At 45.9% G+C, this 12,558-nt stretch overlaps 1 protein-coding gene across 5 annotated transcripts in view; it reads right to left on the bottom strand.

The window, feature by feature from the left end:
* The window catches only part of erbin (erbb2 interacting protein), a 68,524-nt gene that overhangs the window by 21,636 nt on the left and 34,330 nt on the right, over positions 1-12,558 (bottom strand). For all 5 annotated transcript variants that reach the window (XM_081702132.1, XM_081702134.1, XM_081702133.1 and 2 more), the window contains 8 exons: positions 10,177-10,240; positions 9,850-9,924; positions 6,566-6,710; positions 6,130-6,202; positions 3,914-4,043; positions 2,652-2,767; positions 2,064-2,133; positions 1,111-1,210 (listed from right to left, as the gene is read on the bottom strand). In XM_081702132.1, coding sequence (XP_081558258.1) covers positions 1,111-1,210; positions 2,064-2,133; positions 2,652-2,767; positions 3,914-4,043; positions 6,130-6,202; positions 6,566-6,710; positions 9,850-9,924; positions 10,177-10,240 — 773 coding nt within the window. The remainder of the gene's footprint in view (positions 1-1,110; positions 1,211-2,063; positions 2,134-2,651; positions 2,768-3,913; positions 4,044-6,129; positions 6,203-6,565; positions 6,711-9,849; positions 9,925-10,176; positions 10,241-12,558) is intronic.

Below are 12,558 nucleotides of genomic sequence, written 5' to 3' on the forward strand. Positions count from 1 at the left end.
ATGAAGGATACTGAAGATGGCCACTAAGAATTTATTGGCTAATGATGGCCATTTGATCGTCAGAAATAATTATCAAAAAACAATTATGGCTGCTAGACCAGAGAAGTTATTTTTAGTTCACATTTTAGATTTTGAGAGAATTTGCATAATACTTTTTCAAACTAATCCTAGGATCTTTGCCCAGTCTTCAAAAGTGAAAGAAAGTCAATATTTACCAAAAACACAATGAGATTTTTACATTGCATCAAACTGTACATGGCAACCTATCCTTCCATGGTGTTGTTCTTCAATCATAACAGCCATAATTCAGAAAATCCTTGAGTAATCCTCATGAAATTTGACAGCATCATTCAGTTATGGACTTTGAAGTAGCCTGCCAATTTTGGTGCATTTTCACCAATAGGGGGCAGTATAACATAAAACAGTATTTACAATGCCAGAAATGAAGCAGTCTCCTTATGTTTAAATTCTGGATAAGAAATTCAGTATAAACAGGACAATGTTGTGTGTCCCACCATTAAACAAGTTCTTTATAAGCCTCCATTTTTTAAGCCTAAACTGGTTTGTCAAATGCAGCTTTCAAAACTTGTCATTGGTTTTTCACTTTATCATTTCAGTGAGTCTAGAAACAATTTTCAATTGTAAACTTCATTGTAAATGATGAAGCAGGACATTTTAGCTTGCATTATCAGAATATTCACATCACTGTAATGGCGATCACATCAAGTGCCAGAATGTTAATATGTGTGAAAAGGCACCATGGACCCAGCTTGTGGCAATATTTCTGTGTTTTGTTTTTACATGTGAGAAAAATGGACACAATTATTTGTCAGGTTACTACATAAAAAGGTCCTATTTTAATAACTCATATCTTTAGAAAGCCTGTGATCTTCTTAAACATGTCCCCACTCATTAGGTTCATGAGGACATCCTGAACTGCAGGAGCGCCCCATGGCACAGACAGGCCATCGGGAGTAACATGGCAGGTTGCAGCCAAAGCTTTTTACACTGACGTGGAGTCAGTTTTTCTCAGCCCAGGCCATAACCTCATCCACTGCAAGAGGAGCAGCAACGTTGACCTCAGAACAGCCTGCAAGGCTGAATACTCACATTCCTCTGTCCGGGTCTGCTGAGGAAACATGTAGTTGGTGAGCACGGTCTTGTGTGTCTCCGGGTCTTCCTCTTTCTGCAGAGGGATGAGTGGCTTGGACTGCAGAGAGAGACACAAAGCACCGATCAGCACTGAACATAGCAGGTGCAACACTATGCCCTGGGGGAAAGACCAAAACAGCAGTGTAACGTCACAAAGGCATGACCCCCATACATCTCTTCCAAGAACATGAGGAAACGCAGCCACATGCAGGAATGTCATTCTGGTCCGACTTGTTTCACAGGAACTGACCAGACAGGACAGGAAGAGGGTGCTCTTCTTGGACACGCCCTGTATGTACTCTGAGGGCACTCTTCTGGGATACTCTTCTGGGGAGCCTTGCAGTGCTGCCTCCCTTACAATGGGCCAGGGAAACGCACTATCCATTAATCCTACTACTATCCACGCACTAGCCAGTAATCCTACTACTAACCACACACTAGCCAGTAATCCTAATACTATCCACACACTAGCCAGTTGTCCTAATACCATCCGCACACTAGCCAGTAATCCTACTACAGCCCACACACTGCTGCATGTTTCTGTTACCATTTGCAACCTGTTTGGCATTTCTATTAAACACACTGCCTGGTGATTCTGTTACCATCTGCACATCACCTGGCATTTCTATTATCAAAAGTATACTAAATGCTGATTCTATTACCATCCACACAGTGCCTGGTGACCGCCTGAATACTCTATCACTATCCGTACACCACCTGGCGCTGGTGCAGTGAGCAGATTGAACTGTTGAGACTGAGATGTGTGGTATGCGCACTTTTGAGTGTTTTAAGTCAACTTTTGAGCAGCTCTTGAGACAAGGTGCTCAAAGCTGAGTGCTGTGCACTGTTCAGATGCGTGGTTTTAGCTGTGCACTGTTCAGATTAGTTCAGTCATTTAGTCTCCTGCTTACCTGATTTTCAGACAACCACATAGCAGTCATTTGAGTCAGCTTGGTGAAACTATAGGGAAGGTTCTTCAGCCTGGAAACAGAGAGAGGACACACTGACATCAATAGGCAGCTCAGGTAAAGGTGTTTCCCATCAGTAGGAAGCGTGCTGTAGCATTAAACTGCCTTATGTGCTGAGTAACTTCCACCTCCAGTGCAGTTGGCACCCCAACAACTTTAATGGCATGGCCAATATAAGCCAACCACGAGATAAACAGGCTTCAGTTCTGAAGGTACAGCATAGAGGGCTGGACTCAGTGATGCTTGGGAACCAGCATGTGGAGGCCAGCATATATTATATCAGAACCCAGACCCATCCAGAAGTACTGACAAACTTACTGCAGACACAATAGTCAATATACACCATAAATGACCCTACTGAGTTGATCAGCATATCCCTCTAAAGTTTAAAAAATGAGATGAGAAATGAGTATATGAGTATAGAGTTGAAATGTTGACAGTGTGTATGTGCGTGCGTGCGTGTGTGTGTGTGCGTGCGTGCGCGCGTGTGTGTGTGTGGTGCGTGCGTGCACGTGCGTGCACGTGACTCACTTGTTGTCACTGAGATTGATGACTCTGAGTTTCTGCATGTCACCCATCTCCTCAGGCAGACACTCCAGCTTGTTGGAGTGAAGGAACAACACAGTGGCATTCTTCCAGCATCCCATCTGTGTCACAAACACACATTTTACCAGCAGGACAGACACCTCGGTACACTCCCCAGGCTTTGATCAGAAATCTGGATGGATATGCCGGTTAGCATGTTGAGCAGAGGATGGGGCTGGATCAAGAGGCCATGGCAGCCCCTCCCCCACGCTGACCTGAGCTAGCACTACCGAATAATGAAGCTTTACATGTAAAAATCAGCAGCTAAACTCATAGGAGTAATGGAATACTTTCTGAAAAGGAATATCCTGTATACGTATCTCACAAATTTGCTGAACTAAAATGGATCTTGCACTGTTTTACAGTGCAGTGTTACGGTGTACAGCGCTAACCCCTGTAGGCAGCGCTACGGTGTACAGCGCTAACCCCTGTAGGCAGCGTTACGGTGTACAGCGCTAACCCCTGTAGGCAGCGTTACAATGTACAGCGCTAACCCCTGTAGGCAGCGTTACGGTGTACAGCGCTAACCCCTGTAGGCAGCGCTACGGTGTACAGCGCTAACCCCTGTAGGCAGCGCTACGGTGTACAGCGCTAACCCCTGTAGGCAGCGCTACGGTGTACAGCGCTAACCCCTGTAGGCAGCGCTACGGTGTACAGCGCTAACCCCTGTAGGCAGCGCTACGGTGTACAGCGCTAACCCCTGTAGGCAGCGTTACGGTGTACAGCGCTAACCCCTGTAGGCAGCGTTACGGTGTACAGCGCTAACCCCTGTAGGCAGCGTTACAGTGTACAGCGCTAACCCCTGTAGGCAGCGCTACGGTGTACAGCGCTAACCCCTGTAGGCAGCGTTACGGTGTACAGCGCTAACCCCTGTAGGCAGCGTTACGGTGTACAGCGCTAACCCCTGTAGGCAGCGCTACGGTGTACAGCGCTAACCCCTGTAGGCAGCGTTACGGTGTACAGCGCTAACCCCTGTAGGCAGCGTTACGGTGTACAGCGCTAACCCCTGTAGGCAGCGTTACGGTGTACAGCGCTAACCCCTGTAGGCAGCGTTACGGTGTACAGCGCTAACCCCTGTAGGCAGCGTTACGGTGTACAGCGCTAACCCCTGTAGGCAGCGTTACGGTGTACAGCGCTAACCCCTGTAGGCAGCGTTACGGTGTACAGCGCTAACCCCTGTAGGCAGCGTTACGGTGTACAGTGCTAACCTCTGGAGGCAGCCGGGTAAGAAAGTTGTGGTCAGCGGCGAATGTATGCAGGTTCACACACTGACCGATGGCAGCGGGCAGATACTCAATCTCATTGAAGCTGCAGTCCAGCTCATCCAGAGCAGTGAGCCTGGAGGGTTGAAGAAAAACAGAGAGAGAAAAAAAATTATTGTGTGAGAGAGGGAGAGAGAAAGACAGTGAGTAGGAAAGAGGAAGTGAAAGAGAGTGGAAACAATGAAAGGAAAAAAAACCCCACTAGTGCTAAGCTTAACCACTGTTAAGAGTTTATGGCCTCAAGGGTTCTGTTTATAACACCCTGGTGAACTCAGTTGGACTTTGACCTCTCTACCATAAGCTTCAAAACAAAGCATGAGATTAACACAAAAAAAAAACCAAAAAAAAAACCCAGACCATCCATCAGAGGGCCCTTTATATGGCACAGAGTCCATTTATACACACTTACAATATATTTCAACGCTCTAGGTCACCTTCCCAGACACCGCCACCGCAAATTACGCTCCCCTAGACAGAAGCGCTAATGGGATAAATGTGGGGAGGGAAACGTTTCAGCTCTGGCTGCTCACAGATCAGGACTGAGAAACAGATTTCCCCTGAATCTGGCTCCCATTATTCACATCGAGATTGGCTGCTAAATATACATGCACATACATGGAATATACTCAGTGTGTGAATTTCTCAAATCCAATTTCTTATAAAATCTGGGCCACAAAAATCATGAGTGAGCAAGAGAGAATGTGAGATAGTGAGACAGAGGGGGGGAGAAAAAAAAAAAAAAAGACAGCGAGAACGTAAGACAATTTGGGTAAGTTGAGCGAGCGAGAGAGAGCAAGCAAGGGAGAGTGAGCGAGTGAGAGAATGAACGAACAAGAGAGTGAGCATGCAAACGAGACTGAGCGAAGGAGAGTGAGTGAATGAGTCAGAGCATGCGAATGAGAGAGTGAGCGATCAAACGAGAGCAAGCGAGCGAGTGAATGAGAGGGAGTGAGCAAGTGAATGAGAGAGAGTGAGCGAGTGAATGAGAGAGTGAGCGAACAAGAGAGAGAGTGAGCAAGCGAGCGCGCAAGAACAAACTGGAAGCCAGCCAGCTGTTCTTGCTGACAGGAATTCAACATAATCTATAAAGGATCTGTGAACATATATGAATAATCTCCCATTGAATGTCACAGCACAGTGAGATGCATCTGGAAAGACAGTTTCTGCTCTCTAACTCAAAAGTAGTGCCAAAATCTGTCATGGTAAAGATGAAACCCTCACAATTCGTTAGTTACTCGGTTAAACTGTGCCACATTTCAGGTCATTACTGATCAGAATTTCCTGGCGTACTTAACTATAGAACGTCATGAAGCGCTTGTATAGAGAACATTGGCTATGTGGTTGCTGCAGATGGGGAATAAGCGGATGACGGTGTAAGGTGAGGGTCAGAAAGGGTTTGGATGGCCTAGAAAAGCACTGGGTTCGGTTCTCTGTGACTTCTCAAGAAAAAGGCCTAGATGCGTAGTGCTGAGTGAAAATGCACATACGCTGCAATATTTAGAAGGAAGGTGCCAAAGGTCTCTGATGGGGACTATAGAAAATACGTGGAATGAAAGCGAGAAAAATGCAAACATGTGCACACGTTTCACACTACAGACCCACGTTTCACTGAGACAAAGTGGGTTCTATCTTTATTCTCAGAGCCTGAACCTGGTGAATTGAAGCACCACCATCAAAATGTCAGATGTATGTCCAGCTCAGAGGACACGGCGAAACAAATTAACAAAATCGAATATTAACCATTAATTAACCAGTAATCCTGGCTGGGATTAAAGCAGATTCTCCATTATCATATATTACTAATCCCACCAAACAGATTTTCCTATTCCCCAACAAGGGAAGCCAACCTACCTGCTTATGGGCATGTATGGAAACATCTACAGTTGTGGATGGCATGGTGCACCAGCTGTGGCACAAAGTTTTGGGAGAGAATAGAGGTTCTTCCCCCGTCACAAACACACACTCTGGTAATCCGTTTCCACGAGTCCATACGGACAAGGGCTTTCCCTGTACAGTGCTGTGTGTTTGCGAGCTGAGCTGGAAATCCCTTTCCTCATCGGCAGCGCATGGCGCCTCCAGCCTGCCGAGAGGATTGGATAGGAGAGAGGCCACAGGCAGGCTGCTCCCCAGAGACCCGCCGATTGATGGAACACGCCACTCACCCGCCAATGGAGTCTGGCAGCTGCAGGAGCTGGTTCTCATCCACTTTCAGGGCGGTCAGTTTCTTCAGGGAGCCTGCAGAAAGAGAAGGGGGCGAAAGCAAGAGAGAAAGAGAATTTTCAGGGAATCGCTGGCAAAGATCCAGACAGATATCGACATTCCCTCATGCTGGTTTTCTTGAAAGTTGCTTCCAAAACCCCCACACATTTAGTACAACAGATAATGCAATACTGCTATCAATATGTTTCTGAGGGTAGGAAAATTGATTTGGGAAAACTAATTTGTAGTGCGATTCTCTGAATGTAGCCCTCAGTGGACATGCAAAAAAGGCGTAGTAGCGACTCAGTCCCAGTCTGCCAAGATCAGCCACCTTCACTACTTAAAGCAGCTTTCTGTGCGATATGAGTTCAATGAGTGCATGTGGATGTGCGTGCGTACCTATGGAGTTGGGCAGCTGTGTGAGGGCATTGCTGGACAGCAGCAGGTCCTGCAGGTTCTCACAGCCTGATATCTTCTCATCCACCGTCTCCACAGTGTTTTTAGACACGTCCAGATACGTCAGCTGCTTCAGGGAGCCGATCACCTGCAAAACACACACACGCATTACAGCAGAACTCGGTAGAAAGAGAGAGAGAGAGAGAGAGAGAGAGAGAGAGAGAGAGAGAGAGAGAGAGAGAGAGAGAGAAGGGGACAGAGACAAAGGAACAACATGAGCATTGGGTGTGTGTATATATGTGTGTCCATACACAGGTCTGTGTGTGTGTGTGTGTGTGTGCGCGTGAGAGAGACTAATCTGGGCAGTGTTAACTGCTCTCCTGGGCATGCCATTAAAGAATATAAATAACAAAATAAAAGGGTAATAATAAGGAAAACATTTATTTCCAGAGGAGCAGGAAAGCACACACACACACACACACACACACACACACACACACACACACACACACACACACACACACACACACACACACACACACACACACACACACACACACACACACACACACACACATACACACACACACATACACACACATACACACACTCACACCCACACCCACCAATCTGCAGGACTGGATGTGGTGAAGGTTTCCGACTCGCTTCAGATGTGTTTGCACTCAACATTTACAGCATTTTTTAATCTACACATTTTTGTCTTTTTTTGCTCAAAGATTGTCACTGATGTGCTACATCCTAATCCAACAGGGCAAAGTGTTAGGGCAAAGTGTTAGGGCAAAGTGTTAGGGCAAAGTGTTAGGGCAAAGTGTTAGGGCAAAGTGTTAGGGCAAAGTGTTAGGGCAAAGTGTTAGGGCAAAGTGTTAGAGGTTTTCCAGAAGCCCACTCCAAATGGAGAAATTTCTCAGAAAGCCTTGAGAAATCACTGCAAGCGACCAAAGAAACCCACAAATGTATTCTCCCATTAATAAAGATATAACATTTCTGATAACCATTGTATTAATGTTGTTTCAGTGTATTATGGTCCTTTTCTACATAATAAACATGACAACATAACAAAATAAACCAAAAAAAACACTAGTAGAATGCAGATGACGCGGTAGCTTTCTAGTATTACATTGTTATTGCTGATTTGTGCATGACAGCCCTGCAGGTAGACATTGGTCCGGTTTTCATTAAAGTGATTTTTTTCCCACGAAAATTGCTTTACCATTTAAAAATGTTTGCGGATTGACGCTACGTTTGTAATGTTTAAGATAGGAGTTTACTGACAATCTCCATTTCCATTGCCTATACTGACAAACCTTTTTAATTTTAATTTTTTAATTAAAAAAAATAAAAATCACTTGAATGTAAACGTTTTCTTTTGACTTGGTAGTCCTTTTTGAAGGCATATGATGCCCAAAATGTAGCCTTCAGAAAGATTGGTGAACTTCACTGCTCCTCTAATATCAGTGCACAGAACACTAGTAGTCTAGTAATGAAGCAGTGTTCTTGTTTTAGAACTTTAACCCTACAGAACACTAGTAGTCTAGTAATGAAGCAGTGTTCTTGTTTTAGAACTTTAACCCTACAGAACACTAGTAGTCTAGTAATGAAGCAGTGTTCCGTTTTAGAACTTTAACCCTACAGAACACTAGTAGTCTAGTAATGAAGCAGTGTTCTTGTTTTAGAACTTTAACCCTACAGAACACTAGTAGTCTAGTAATGAAGCAGTGTTCTTGTTTTAGAACTTTAACCCTACAGAACACTAGTAGTCTAGTAATGAAGCAGTGTTCTTGTTTTAGAACTTTAACCCTACAGAACACCAGTAGTCTAGTAATGAAGCAGTGTTCCGTTTTAGAACTTTAACCCTACAGAACACTAGTAGTCTAGTAATGAAGCAGTGTTCTTGTTTTAGAACTTTAACCCTACAGAACACTAGTAGTCTAGTAATGAAGCAGTGTTCTTGTTTTAGAACTTTAACCCTACAGAACACCAGTAGTCTAGTAATGAAGCAGTGTTCCGTTTTAGAACTTTAACCCTACAGAACACTAGTAGTCTAGTAATGAAGCAGTGTTCCGTTTTAGAACTTTAACCCTACAGAACACTAGTAGTCTAGTAATGAAGCAGTGTTCCGTTTTAGAACTTTAACCCTACAGAACACTAGTAGTCTAGTAATGAAGCAGTGTTCTTGTTTTAGAACTTTAACCCTACAGAACACTAGTAGTCTAGTAATGAAGCAGTGTTCCGTTTTAGAACTTTAACCCTACAGAACACTAGTAGTCTAGTAATGAAGCAGTGTTCTTGTTTTAGAACTTTAACCCTACAGAACACTAGTAGTCTAGTAATGAAGCAGTGTTCTTGTTTTAGAACTTTAACCCTACAGAACACTAGTAGTCTAGTAATGAAGCAGTGTTCTTGTTTTAGAACTTTAACCCTACAGAACACCAGTAGTCTAGTAATGAAGCAGTGTTCTTGTTTTTTAGTGACCGACTCACACGTGAAATTGAAGACAGCTGACTACGTAACATGTCCTTGAAGGGTTGTCCCAGTTCGTAGAGTTCATAAGATTTCCACTATTCCTTGCAATTCAGTTCCCAGGGGCAAAATGGACATTCAGAAAGGGGTAGGGGTACAACTAAGAAATGAGCTTGCGCTTTAGTGGAGGGGTTGGTGCATTTTACATCCAGTAACTCTGGACTGCAGTGAAATTCATGAGCGAGTGCAAAGGCAGCAGCTGGTGAGGGCTATGACTGGCACAGTCCCAGTAAACAGAGGCCAGAGATTTCATTCCTCTGCATTAGGAAGTGGTGAGGGGGTGGGAGGGGGGGCATTAGGTGGGCGAGGAGAAGGGATGGTTCTCTTACCCCGGGTGAAAGGAGAAGGGATGGTTCTCTTACCCCGGGTGAAAGGAGAAAGGGGATGGTTCTCTTACCCCGGGTGAAAGGAGAAAGGGGATGGTTCTCTTACCCCCGGGTAAAAGGAGAAAGGGGATGGTTCTCTTACCCCGGGTAAAAGGAGAAGAGGATGGTTCTCTTACCCCCGGGTAAAAGGAGAAGGGGATAGTTCTCTTACCCCGGGTAAAAGGAGAAGGGGATGGTTCTCTTACCCCGGGTGAAAGGAGAAAGGGGATGGTTCTCTTACCCCGGGTGAAAGGAGAAAGGGGATGGTTCTCTTACCCCGGGTGAAAGGAGAAAGGGGATGGTTCTCTTACCCCAGGTAAAAGGAGAAAGGGGATGGTTCTCTTACCCCGGGTAAAAGGAGAAAGGGGATGGTTCTCTTACCCCGGGTAAAAGCGTGAGCTTGTTGCCATCGATCCACAGCTCTTTGATTCCTGTAAGCTGCTCCAAAACCTCAGGCTACAGGGAGGGACAGAGGGACAGAACAGTCACTAAATAAAGCACTAAAAGCACTAAGAACTCCGAAGTCCATATACTCCAAAAATGACTTACTTTAAAGGCTTAAAGATTTCCATTGATCCATTAAGAGTGTGGAACAACGTTACATAGGATGAACATAGGATGAGATGTATGAGAGAGAGGGAGAGAAGAGTCGAAGAGAGGGAGAGAGAGAGAGTTAAGATAAATAAAAGAGGCAGGGAGGACACTGACCACTTCTGTGAACTCATTACTCCCCAGATCCAAACGTTCCAGCTGTGTCAGTTTATGCATGCTTCTGGAAACACACACACAGAATTTAGCCATTACATTTGGTGCGTTACAGCCAACACTTTAAATCCAAGATCAACTACAGCATTAGATATTCTAGTTTGAGGTAATGAGCACATTCTGATTAAGGGTCTACAATGCCTGCCATCACAATGCGTAAACACACACACACACACACACACACACACACACACACACACACACAGAGTATGTGTTTGAAACACTGATTCACTGAACAGCTAAAGCTTATAAAGGCATGTAACACTACACACAATACATCCACGGCTGCTCTATCACACACACATGTACACGCACGCACACACGCACACACACACACGCACACGCACACACACACACACACACACACACACACACACACAGAGTATGTGTTTGAAACACTGATTCACTGAACAGCTAAAGCTTATAAAGGCATGTAACACTACACACAATACATCCACGGCTGCTCTATCACACACACATGTACACGCACGCACACACGCACACACACACACACGCACACGCACACACACACACACACACACACACACACACACACACACACAGAGTATGTGTTTGAAACACTGATTCACTGAACAGCTAAAGCTTATAAAGGCATGTAACACTACACACAATACATCCACGGCTGCTCTATCACACACACATGTACACGCACGCACACACGCACACACGTACGCGCACACGCACACACACGCATCCCTGGGGTAAGAACTTGCAAACACCACATTTTTTTACTACATCAGTAGCAATGACCTCTCTGTCTTTCACCTGTCCTTTTATGGGAGGGTAGGAGACGCGTGCTTCAGTGTTAGCTTGTTCCCCATATGGACCCCTCCCACCTCACGTGGCACACATGCGCCCCGATGGCTGGACAGACCGCTGGACCACCGTGTTTCGGCTGGTGGTGGGACGCCTACTGGGCTTGTCTGAAGAACCCTCCGCTATTCTTCGGCCACTGTTTCTTGCGTAAACAAAAACGCCACAGCGTGACGAGCGTTCCCAAGCACGGCAGGGGACGATTCATATCAGGGGTCATTCTGCTGACGTGCCAGGCCATCCAAACCGCGCTACGGCGTGCGGCGCGCAGCCCAGACTGGAGGCTGCGTTCCGGGAGTGGAGCGGGCACTGTGAAGAGCACAGCAGCACTGCTACAAGGGAAGCCACTGATTTAAATACATTATTCAGTGGTGAACTCACTACTAGAGAGAATCACTACTTTTAAATCAAGTGGTTTAAGCCGTTTTATTGACCAAAAAGCAAATGTTGATAATTGCAACATTTCATTTGCTTAAAATTCACATTCATTATTTAAACTTTTAATCCATCGACTTATGTAGCTGCTTCTGGAGAGCTGACTGGAAACAGTCAAATGAATCAACTACTCGCTCATACCAAGAGCATACTGTTTATGGAACAGCTTTGTTTTATTTTCATTTGTAATTAGCAAAAAAGGCAGAGCAGTCTCACATGCCAAGGATGCGGTTTCAGTGCAGATAAGATACCTTGTCCTCAGAGCCTTTAATGCAGTGTGCTAATTTTCTGAAGCTTAAATGTGAGCTGAGCTGCATTTTTCTGTCTTGCAGCTTATCCAACACCACTGGTGTGTAGGGCGATATTCTGTACAGCCCTGGCACTCAAAACCTTTCCAAAAAGATGAGTTTGGCAGGGATCTCCTACACGGTCCCAACTCCAGATGTCCGTGTTGACAGGGACACCACCCCCTTCACTCCAGCGCCGTGTGTGCAATCACTCCCATGTTCAGGGTGTTGTGTGTTTCCAATCTCCAGGTTTTCTGGGTGAGGCAGGCCATTTGGTTGCTGGGCGTTTAGCGTTTAGCCTGCCTGGCGGGAACTGGCTCCGTTATATGCTGAGGTCTGGATGAGTTTGGGCACTCCAAAGTTCCACATGGAAGTGGCAATAGTCGAAGCAGTGCATGCTGGGAAAAGGAAGACTAGCATGCTCCTGGCCAGGGGTTAGGGGAGAGGGCGATCCTCACAAACACAGGGCTCAGGGTGGAGGCGGTCCCCACAAACACATGGCTCTAGGAGGGGGCAGTCCCCACAAACAGGGCTTGACGAAGGGGCAGTACCCAAAAACACAGGGCTAAGGGAGGGGGGGCGGTCCCCACAAACACAGGGCTAAGGGAGGGGGGGCGGTCCCCACAAACACAGGGCTTGGGGAGGGGGTGGTCCCCACAAACACAGGGCTAAGGGAGGGGGCGGTCTCCACAAACACAGGGCTAAGGGAGGAGGCGGTCCCTACAAACACAGGGCTCGGGGAGGGGGCGGTCCCTACAAACACAGGGCT

Source organism: Electrophorus electricus, chromosome 19 (assembly GCF_041902795.1).
Source record: "Electrophorus electricus isolate QZ-2024a chromosome 19, ASM4190279v1, whole genome shotgun sequence".
NCBI lineage: Eukaryota > Metazoa > Chordata > Actinopteri > Gymnotiformes > Gymnotidae > Electrophorus > Electrophorus electricus.